At 27.6% G+C, this 12,389-nt stretch overlaps 1 protein-coding gene across 3 annotated transcripts; it reads left to right on the top strand.

Annotated features, from left to right (window-relative positions):
* The first annotated feature begins 322 nt into the window (after positions 1-322).
* Positions 323-12,006, top strand: LOC109602166 (protein peste). 3 transcript variants are annotated; one of them, XM_049967635.1, is made up of 8 exons: positions 4,897-5,269; positions 5,445-5,536; positions 6,578-7,016; positions 7,101-7,307; positions 9,208-9,499; positions 11,281-11,483; positions 11,541-11,614; positions 11,671-12,006. In XM_049967635.1, the coding sequence occupies exons 2-8, from the start codon at positions 5,490-5,492 to the stop codon at positions 11,945-11,947; spliced, it is 1,539 nt and encodes a 512-aa protein (XP_049823592.1). In that variant the 5' UTR covers positions 4,897-5,269; positions 5,445-5,489; the 3' UTR covers positions 11,948-12,006. The 3 variants fall into 3 exon arrangements, with proteins under 3 accessions (XP_019874052.1, XP_019874051.1, XP_049823592.1); XM_020018493.2 differs by lacking the exons at positions 4,897-5,269; positions 5,445-5,536 and adding an exon at positions 323-480; XM_020018492.2 differs by lacking the exon at positions 5,445-5,536 and having other exon boundaries at positions 4,893-5,269.
* The last annotated feature ends 383 nt before the right edge of the window (positions 12,007-12,389 follow it).

Genomic DNA, 12,389 nt, shown 5'->3' with positions numbered 1-12,389 from the left:
GTTAGTTTCTTTATTGTAAATTTATTTTATTTATTTATTTATTTATTTTTCAAAATAAAACCATTTAAATAAAAAAATAAACACAAATAATACGAACCAATTACAGATTTAACAAATTAAAAAAAAAGCAACTGAGCACGGAACAAACTCCGGGGTGGCTTTCGCAACCGGCAGCGGCGGCTGCCGGTCCGGTATGGGAGCGCGTTAAAAAAATCTTAACGGTCCATTCTTACGTGGAGGTGAGGTAGCAGTTTTGTTATAAACAATCCCTAAGGTCATGGCGATTTGATAACGTTCTTATACACGATTCGTCGTGCGGCCAGTTCAGTACTAGATAATTCCTTCATTCAAGCCGTACCGGACAAATGTGCGACGCGTAAGTCTTCTACGTCCGCGTGTTGTGTTGCGTCTAATGAGTTGATTTTCCCTATTGTTTACATCAATGAAGTTCAAACCGAACAAGAACAATGTAGTTCAAATGTAAGTATTAATGTTGCGGCAATGTGCGTTCATTCGTTCCGTCGTGTGGCGTGACATTTAAATTATTTATATCGACTAAATTAATTCGTGTGTTTATGTGTGTGTGTCCGTGTGAATTCGGAAAATGTTTTTTTTTGTCGGGCCCACGGGCGAAATTTGGTCTCGCCTTGAGATGCGAAAACGACAACAGAAAACGACGAAGTTTAATGGGATAACAAAAAGATACACGACATGTGCTTTATTAGATAATATTATCACCCACTACGTGTTAAATTCTTTCGCTCAATGTTTGTCCACGATTAAAATTGGAGCACCACTTTTAATTCATTATCTCATCTTTTCCGTTTTTATTTGTTATTTTCTAATTTGTGACTTTTCGTTTTGGCACGGAAATTGAGTGTAGAGATGCTGAAAATTGATAAAGTTCAGGAATTTATTCGAACCATTTTTAAATATAAAATTAATATATGTTATTGTGGTTGAATTATTTAAATTGCTGTCAGTAAATTAAAATAATGAATCACAGATAAAACATACACGCAGATAAAATGAATTAGTTTAATGTTTTGTTTTATTTTTATTTTGCATAATGTTATAAAAGTTATTTTTAACTCTACTACATTTTTTATCAAAATTAAAATTTATTATGGATTAGTGTAATAAAATAAATATTAATTTTTAATTACTTTTACTTAATTTATTTTGTATCATTTGTTTGTGGTTATATTTATATACTTTATCTATATATAGATATAAAGTATAAATTATTATAATTTAATTTGTAGCTACAATTTCTTTTTAAATTTTAAAAAATACACAAACATAAGATGGGCTAATTTTAATATTCGACAAAAATTAAACAATAAACAAATATTTAAAAATATAATATAATATAAATAATATACCTAAAAATTAATTTGTGAACATAAAATATTTTTTTTGTGAGGTTGAAATTTTAACAACTAATTAATATTATAACATAGAATTTATATAGGCTATAGAATTTTTTTTATTTAAAATAAAAAGATCAGAAAATTTTTAATTGTTAATAGTACTAAAAACATTAATTAAATTCTATAAATTTAAAATGTTGTAAATTTTAGATTACATTTTTAATTTTTAGAATTGATATTAACAGTAATTAATATCTAACTTATAAAAGTTAAAAGAATATAAAATTGTTTGAAATTTTGATGTGTATTACTATTTATTGATTAAAATTTATGTGCAATTTATATTTACAATTTAATTTAAAAAATTGAAAAATACACATAAATAATAAAATATATGTAAATAGTATTTTTTATAAATGAAATAGGATTTTCATCAGTATTATGCTATAATAAATAAATTTTACAATTAAAAATATTTAAGATATCAAAAATTTTGATTGTGGAATTAATTTTTTATCTAAATTTGATAGTATTAAATGTATTTTAATAGATAATCTATATTAATTACCGAATTTTATTTTGTATTTATTATAACAAAGTACTTATGGACTAATTTTAATATCCGAGATATCAAAAATTTTGATTGCGGAATTAATTTTTTATCTCAATTTAATACCATTAAATGTATTTTAATAGATAATCTATATAAATTTACCTAATTTTATTTTGTATTTAATGTAACAAAGTACTTATGGACTAATTTTAATATCCTACATAAAATAATATGAATCATATTATAGGATTATAAAATTATCTTAAATCAATTGTTGCAATTGATTTACTATATGTCATTATAATTATATATTTTATCTATATATAGTTTGTTATTAATTTTTCTTATTCTCTAATGACATTTTCTTGTACAGATTAATACATGTCAGGTTTTTTTATCAGTTCAGAATTAATATTAACAATAATATTTAAAAATTGTATTTATTATTTTTTAAATACAGAAAATTTTTAATAGTATTAAGAAATAATTAATTAATGTACAAAAATTACTAAATTAATGTACTATAATAAAGTTTTAGAAGTAAAGAACGTTAATAAAAGAATAAAAATTAATTTTAATAATAAATTTAAATTAATTTAAAAAATGTTTCCATTTATCCATTTTTAATAATATTTTATATGGAGAAACTACTTCAAAATGTGAAGAAATAATAAATTAATATTTAAATCAAACTATTAAAAATTCAACAAAACTGTCCATGTATATTGTGTAACGTTTAAATATTATTTCAATATAATGAGTATCATCAACTGGAAGTAGACATAAATAAAAAAAAACTAATAATTAATGACGAACAATGTCATCATCCATTTAACATACATAATGAATTACAACCATTAAAACACTTTACTACATATATTAACTGCGAATATTTTATCAAATTCGGTTTTTATCATTTTTGAACCATTTGCGAAAGATTCATGTGACTTTCAAACTCTTAATAAAGAGATAGGGCATTGAACCATTTAAGCCATCACTTTCCTTGACCTTAGTTATCTGATCACATTGAACGTGTTTCGAAAATTCGGCGGGATCTGGTTCAACTAAAAATAATTTAAAAATCTGGTAAATCAGACTGTCTAGTTTATTATTAAAAATAAATAATGGGGAAATATTAGTAATAATTTTGAATACTGTTGAGAAACACAATATTAATATAAGTTACATAAATAATCAATAATTTTTAAAATCTAGTTTGTAATTTTAATAAGTTATTTCTTACTGTTTTTAAAAATAATAAATAGTGTGAACAAATAGTAATTTGGAAAAATATAAAATTAAATAAAGGTACATAATTTATTTAAAAAATGAATAATATAAATTTAATAATATTAAATTTAATTAAACATAATAAATGTCTAAATTTTTAACTTTTATCAAGAAATGTAATGTATATTTTATAAGTTACAATAACTACTACGGGATCTGGTAAAAAACTAAATATTTACTATTTTTAGAGTATAATTAGAATATATTTTTAATGATTATCTATAAATTATAATATAGGGAAATACAAATAATGATACGTATAACGATATAAAACTTAAACAATTATTCAAAAAATACAAAAAATAAATTAACATTGAACTAATCAAAATTTTCTTCTATAAATCTAAAGGTAATAAAATCATCTCCATAATATTTATTATTATTAAGATTGGACTAGCATGCTAGTTTTAGAAAATTTATTATTAATAAGAATGAATAAATTATAACGTATAAAAATAGATAGAAATGAAATAAATATAAATTTTACTTAATTTTTTATTCTAAAAAAATTGAATTAAATTTATTCTTTTATTTTTTTTTTATAAATTTAAAAAATTCAGATAAAAAAATTAAAAAATTATATTTACTATTACACTTATATAAAATTTAAAATATTATTTAAAATATACATAATATTAATTAAATAGAGATTAAAATTATTACCTAATTATTTTTTTATCATGTAAATCTAAAGGTATTAAAATTACCCCTAATTATTTTTTTAGCTTGCTGAATTTGTAGAATCTTTAGATTAGAGTAGTTTGCTAGTTTAATAAAATTTTATTATTATTTTTTATAGAACAGATTTTCGTGTATATTTTTTATAAAAAATAAAAGTTTCAGATATTGCGACGGAATACGGTTAAAAATTGTAGTTATAAAGTCACATAAATCCCAAGACCGTTTCACTTACTATTTTTAGAAAATACTGCATTCGCCCGATTGTTGAAAGCGCACGTCTTAATTTAATAAAACAAGCCGGAAAGAGCCAATCTACAAGTATAATTTCTGGGACGCTAATTCAAGCCTTTATAAAACGTTTTAAAGTACCTGTATTGTTGATGCAACAAAACAAATACGCACCATTTCAATTCCTCGCTTAGCTGACGCACAAGCGTCTATTTACATATAATTGCATCGATTCAATTTCAATAAAAGCTTGCAACTCTTTAACGTTTTTCAAAAACAAACACAGTTTGATAATGACAGGTTATCGACGAAAATAAACATTCCCAGGTGTGGAATATTGTGTTTGATCAGTTGATAGCCACGTGTTTTACGTGGACAATTTCGATGACAAGTTTTTGTAAGTTTTTGGTCCGGCATAAAACACACGTTTCGCCTTTGTATGTTTTATTGAATTTAAGGGTGAAATGGGGAACGGGATGTGCGCCATAAAATAGACGATTTCACATCAAGAAAATGTATAAATTGTATATTGGAAAAGTGTTTCGTTCGCTGAAATATTCTAAAATACAAAGCGACTTGCACAAAAATCATTGTGCATTTCGATCAATTTTTATTATTCGGATTGTAAAAGTACAACCGTAAAAGTACGAGTAATGTTTTCGTTCTTCAGTGCACCGAATTAAAGCCGGATTAAGTGCCAACCGACCCATTTAATTTAACTCGTTTTAATTGATATCAGTGTTTGTTCACTTAAATGTGTATTAAAATGATCGGTGTTCTTTATGATGTTTCGAAAGCAACAGCAATTTTGCAGGTGTCGATTGATTTAATCGTTTTATCAGCAGCATAATTGATGTTTATTGAAAAAAACTAAAACGTACGATCGTCTTGACGTAGTGAAGATTTTCGGGTTGTATCGGCATTAAATAAATATCACAGGGGTCACTTGAACCACAACATGCGATAAGCCATTCGAACGGATTAGATACAGAGTCGTTCGTTCAGTTTAAGTTTATAATGTGAAAATTCTGGACGTCAAAAAAACTATTACTTTTCCAAATTATGTGTGAGAAAATTGAGCAACTATTGTGATAGTTACGGAGATGGGACGGTTGCATATAAATCATATACAACACCCAGAAAGGTATGGATTCTTTAAAGTTTTTAGCCAAATTCGATACATTTATAATCATAATTTTAATAAAATATTGCTTAGATTCGGTTGTACTTTCCTCAAGATACAAAAATCGCGATACCAACTTGTAGTTACTTCGATTTTGATAACCTATGAACCATTCTCATCATTACAACGTTTTTAGTTCAGTAAGCAGTACGAACTGCTAGTTGTAAAATGTGGAGGATAGATGTTGGCGAGTGGGAGTGAGAAAGAACCCCCAAAAATGGGTTTCGAGTAAGTGTCATCTTCATTCATGTGCTACGTTTGGTCTAACCTGAAGAATATTAAAAGTAGGCTTCAAAAACTGTTACAATAGTTCACATTTGTTTAATTTGTTATATTTTGGGTTTCAACTAAGTGTCATCTTCCTTGAGACATACTACATTTGATCTAACCTGGGCAACATTAAAAGTAGGTTAGAAAAACTGTCTCAAGAGTAAAAATTTGTTACATTTCTTATTTTTTATGTTTCGAGTAAGTGTCATTTTCTTTGAGATATGGTACATTTGGTCTAACCTGAGCAATATTAAAAGTAGGCTGTTATAATAGTAAACATTTGTTATATTTATTATATTTAAGATTTTGAGTAACTGTCGTCTTATTTGAGATGAGCTAGAATTGGTTTAATATGGGGAATATTAAAAGAAGGCTAAAAAACAGTTACAGTAGTAAACATATTTGTTATATTTTGTCTCATTTTTATCAAAAATAATGATAATAATCTTAGAATTTAAGATGACAGATAAAAATATTTCAAAACATTTAAATGGTATCTTAATTAGCTTTGTTTAATTTTATTACTTTGTTGTAGACAAATTTATAGATAAAATAAAAATATATTAGTCTAGTCTAATTCTATAATTATTGACAAAAAACAGCAACACATTAAGAATATACCGACTATAATGAAGTTTTACTTTGATAATTTGTTTTTAAAAAAACACTGATTCGAGTTCATGTTTATTTAAATTTAGTTTAACATAACCATTTGCATATCTGTTAAATTTTCAAAGTCGTATGTTTGTTTTGTAACTCAACAAACATCCACGCTTGCTTAATCGATACAGTTAATAAGTATTTAAAAAACAATTATTTATAAATTTAGTTAAATTGTTTTAGAAAATATTCACAAATAAATCAAACAGACAATTCTGCAAATTTCGATAAGATTTCATAAACAACCAATTGCTCAACTTAACACCAGATTATTAATAACGTATCATCACAAAGAATCGTGTGCAATCTAAAATTAAATCGCAACTTTTATAATTCCAGAAAGTCAAACATGAGGAAGAGACGAAGGCTGTGGTTAACAATAATACAACTAATCGTAGGGATAAAATTCATCGGTGCCGGTACGTTGCTCTATTTCAAATTCGAAGACGTATACGAAATGATGCTGCGGAAAGGTCTGGAAATCAATCCGACGTCCAAAGCGTTCAACGTGTGGAAGAAGAACGATCCGCCGTTGATAATGAACGTGTACCTGTTCAACTGGACCAATCCCGAAGACCTAAGGGTGCCCGGAACCAAACCCATATTACAGGAGATCGGTCCGTATCGGTTCAAGGAAGTGAAGGAGAAGACTAATATAAGTTTCGACGATGTCAGTCATACAGTTAGTTACAGGCATAGGAAGTCATATTATTTCGATGCCGAAAACAGTGATAGAAATTTAAGTGATGTGATAACTACTTTAAACCCAGTTCCTTTGGTAAGTTCACGTGCCGAAATTACAATAAGCGTCAATGCAAATTTTACATGCGATTAATTAAATCCGTGACGTTTTTCGTTACAGACGGCAGCGTTCAAAAGTAGGAACGCAGGATATTTTAGGAAGTTAGGACTGTCGGCGCTGCTGTCGCAGACGCATCCAGAAGGCGTTCACATAACCAAAACGGCCGGCGAAATACTTTTCGACGGTTACGAAGACTCTCTTTTAAGTGCAATTTCTTATATGCCTTTCATGGAAACGGCTCCCGAGAGATTCGGGCTGTTTTACGGGGTAAGTTGAGACGTCGGTTAACAGGAGGCGACACCATCATAATCACAATGTTATGCAACTATTTTGGATGTGTGTTATGGGTTGCCCGTCTCGTTTAAACTTTTTTTTAATAACTTTGGTTGTTTTTATGCGTAATTTGAAACTAATTTGTTTAGATATTTGCTATTTACGTAGACAATGTTTTTTGCACACAGCAACAAATTATAATTATACAACTGTTGTTAGAAATTCCATTACCAATTATTGAATTCTCAATTTCTCAGGTACTATTATTTAAATTATTACATGTGCGTAATAAGTCGATTCCAATAATCCTTGAATGAATATAAAACTTTTGTAACAGGCTAGAACGTAATTATCGATTATATATTTATGTAAAAGTAGAACAAACAAACAGTGTTTTGTCTTTATTGTTTACTAATTTGTTACATACACTTCATTATTATTAAACATTTATTTACTCATCATGAAGTAAATCTGATATTTCTTTCATAGTATACTAACAATTTCAAAAAAAAAAAAAAATAATACAATTTAGGTGATTAAATTAATATGATTCATATCAGATCTTTTTTTAATTTTAATACTTAAATCTGTTCTGTATAATATGATGTCCATCATCACCTTCTTCTGATATAATTTAAGTTTAATTAATAATTTACAATATCAAGTAATGTATACACATTTATTTTAACATTTTAAACATGAAAAAATATACAATATTATTGAGAAAATATGTATCAATACATAAAATATGATAAGAAGATCCACTGAAAAATGTAACTATTGGATAGATTCGATTAAATTGACTAATATTAAAAAATATTTATAATTGCTTTTAAAATAATTTCAGGACACTTTAATGAGTTTTTTCAGGCTATATTTTTAATATACATATAAAGTACATATTTACCATTTAGATACACCATTTTAAAATACATATTTTTTAATTAAGGGCCAAAGCAAACATAATTATGTTCCTTCCTATTTAACTTTTAATAAATATTAAAGAGTACCAATATTTAAAGATGTAACAAAAACAAAAATATTTTTATATATATTTAAAGTATCTATTTCCATTTAGATGCAGAATTACAATAAAATCTTTATAAATGAATGGTCAAAATAGGCTATAATCATGATTTTTTATACTTTTGATGAATATTAAATAGTATCACTCTCTAAAAGGGTACCAATTTATTTTAAAAATTGTAAACATTATAAAAAATATATAAATTTATTAAGAATAATACACTAAAAATATGTCATAAATTATAAATATTATACACATTCAGAAATTTAACTCTTATATGAGAGTTATGTACATTTTTATATATATTTAGAGTACCTATTTAATATTTTCATAATGCAAAATATATTTTTTAAATTAATTGCCAAACTCCCTATAATCATAATTTTTATTACTTTTGATAAATATTAAATACTATCAGTCCCTAAAAGAACACCAATTTTTTTAAAAAATTGTAAACTTTATAGAAGTAAAAAATATATGAAATTATTAAGAAAAAACATAATAATACAATGAAATGAAATTAAAAATTATAAATATTATACACATTCAGGAATTTAACTCTTATCTGACAGTTATGTATAATTAAAATTCAACACACTTTAACGAACTTTTCAAAAAAAAGAAGTACCTATTTACGATTTAGATACATAATGCATAATATTTTTTTAAATTAGTAGCAGTATCCACCCTTAAAGAGGTACCAAATTATTTTAAAAATTTTAAAAGTAAAAAATATATAAAATTATTAAGAACTCAAAAAATATATTAACAATTATAAATATTATACAATACATATAGGATATTGATAAACAAGAACAATATTAAAAAAGTAAATGATTTAAATAAATTTATTAATTTCTTTTTTAGAAAAACGGTACCATCGGCAGTGACGGAAGCTTCGTCATGTCAACGGCGAACGACGAAACGTTCGGCCGACTTCTGTCATGGAACAACGGCACCAGCTCGAATTTCTACGAGGGCGAGTGCAACAGCGTCAAGGGCTCGGCCGGCGAGTTCTATCCGCTTAACAGGAAACGGGATTCCATCCAGTTCTATTCGTCGGAACTGTGCAAATTCGCCACCCTCGAATACGAACACGACGTCGACATCAAAGGCGTGCACGGTTATAAATACACCGCCAAACACATTTTTGATAACGGTAAGAATGACGGATATCCGCTCAAAAAATGATTGCAATTTCGACGAAATTAAATTCCCCGTGTGCAGCTGAAAACGCGGTGGTATCAGTAAATCAGTTCGCTTGGCGGTGTTTAATTATTCCGACGAAATTGGATCAAGCATAAACATTCTCCTGACATTTTTATCCCATTTGGTGTTTAATGAATTAACCGGACGGCGTTTTGGTTTATCCGCCCGGGTATTAAATTGAATTAAAGATTAAAAAAATGCACCGAAGTTGTCGGCTTAATGAACAAAGTTTCTGAAACTAAGGGGATGTTTAATATCTTGATAAGGGGGACGGGTCTGACGTAAAAGGACACGTTCATTAAGAATCTGGTTTCAATTTCTGTTACAATGGGGTCAGTTTTTTTATTTGTGTAAATGTCACTGGGAAAATACTGTGTGGTTTTAGACTTTTCTTCTTGTTTTTGTTCAAGGACAGGGAACCTACGCAAAAGTATAGATGTGGTTCGTGATCCGTAAAGCTATTTAAACATTGATAGGTAGACAATATAAGGAAAGTATACGTTACATTGGATTTCTATTTGTGAGACCTTCAAAGAAACGTGATAGTATATGAAAAAATAAAACACTTATTAGAATAATTATGTTTTAAAAGGTAATTATCGATTGTTTTATTGAAGAACGGCTAATGAGTACAACTATTATTTATTTAATTTTATGTATCCATCATACCACATACTTTCTTAAACTTTAATTGTTCTTAAGCTACTGGTCTATTCTGGTAGTAATTTTTATTTCTATGAAAATTGCTTCATAAACAATATTTAACACAACTCTTTAAATTATTTATTTTAAACTTTTCTTCAGAATTGCACAGTTTATTGCCTTAAAAATTTGACAATGAAAGTGTAACCAACACTATTATTCCATTTGCTCCACAACTTCATTTCAAAGACAAATTTACACTGGGAACCACCAGCCTCAAAATACTAATGCTCTTGAAGAAAAATGGTGAGCAATGGATCAAGAATTTCTTCATTAATTAATTTTGGGTGCATCAAGAAGGGTAGAAACTGTTCGTAGAACAAGGAAAGGACCCACCAAGTACTGATTATAAAAATGTAGTTAATATTCTGTTTTTCTTTTTTATTAATTTTGTTTTAATAATGTTTTAATCAATATGAAATAGGTCATGCACACATAATTATAATAATTATTGGACTAAAAATAGTAGTAATGTTCTACTCCTTTTACAAGCTTCACCCCATTGTCCTGACCAGTAATTAACAAGGAATAGAAAGCACATTTGCATTATGTGCTTTAAATCTTTGGTAATTCTCAAATTTGTTATCCTTACTTAATTTATGTGGAATCCAATTGTGCAATTTTTTGAAGTTTCTTTCTAATTATTGGTTCATAGCAGTTAAATGACCATCTTATTTCCATCATTTTCCACCAGAATTTGCTTAATTTCTTCCTTGACGCAGGTTTCAGGATGTCCTTGACCTTAATACATCTATATTATTTTTTGAACCAACAAAGCCAAAATAGTGGGGCTTATCCTTTGACTTAATAAAATGATTTATATAAATTATAAGAAAAAAATAACGTTTAATACAAAGATATTAAAATATAATCGATCCTGAAAACGTATATTTTATGTTTCAACATAAGATTAATCAATTAGGTACATCACTTTTTCCGGTACCTTACTATGTCCTTCAATTAACCAACTTATTTTCCTCCTATTTAAAAACCGAATTAGACTTAATACTAGTAATTTTCAATTTTCAGGGACAACAAGAGAAGACAACTCTTGTTTTTGCATCGGTGAATGCATACCCTCAGGCGTTCTGAACGTCTCGTCCTGTCGGGGGAACTCCCCAAGTTTCTTGTCCTTCCCACATTTCTACGGTGCCGACCGGTACTACACCGACGCCGTTGAAGGACTAGATCCTGATAATCCAAAACACGAATTTTATATAACGATGGAACCAGTAAGTATAAAAAATCAATTCTGTTACAAATACAATAATAGGTATAATTTATTGCAGAAGTCTGGCATCATCATGGACCTCAGTGCAAAAATGCAGCTCAACTTTTTGTTGCAACCTGATGATGTTATATCGTAGGTGTTACTGTATTTGTGAAATACATTTTTATTATAATTATATTTTTCCTCAGGTTATACAAAAATGTGCCGAAGATCTTCATGCCGTTCTTCTACTTCGATCAGGATGTTCGACTGAAAGATGAACTGGCGGAAAACTTGAGGCTGATTCAGAACTTGCCAGATTATAGTCTTTACCTGTCGTTTATTCTAATTTCCCTTGGGATATTAATGGTGATATGGGCGATATGTTCCATGTTCTACTGCAGACATACCAAATTACAGTCAAATACTCAGTGTCATGCCGGCGAAGAGGTGCCACTACAAAATAGGATTAAACAAATTTCATAGGTTTATATTTTTATATTTAATTAAATATTAGGCAAATAAAATTATTTATAATTTATAAATGTGGTGATTTATTATAACCTAACCCACACACAAACATTGATAATGTATAAGTAAGAATAAATAACGTTAGTTACATAAAATTATTTCATACACACATAAGAACCTAGAGAAAAAATACCACGTGTTTTGATAGTTTAAAACAAATAAGCTGAAATGCAATGATGTAACCCCCTTCTCAATCCTGTTGACGAAATTGAATTGGTGGTTTTCTACTCTTACTAAATTACTTAATCAAATCTATTCGGTCGAAAGATAATTTTAGTGATAGGCAATGTATGAATTAAATCCAATGTTCCCAAATACTTATTAGCATATAGTATTACAAAATTCAGTATCTCACCATAACCTATCACTACCAAACCCGATTAGCCTAAATTTACGG

The sequence above is a fragment of the Aethina tumida genome, chromosome 5 (genome assembly GCF_024364675.1).
Source record: "Aethina tumida isolate Nest 87 chromosome 5, icAetTumi1.1, whole genome shotgun sequence".
In the NCBI taxonomy this organism is placed as follows: Eukaryota; Metazoa; Arthropoda; class Insecta; order Coleoptera; family Nitidulidae; genus Aethina; species Aethina tumida.
This window is presented reverse-complemented; position numbering and strand designations above follow the sequence as displayed.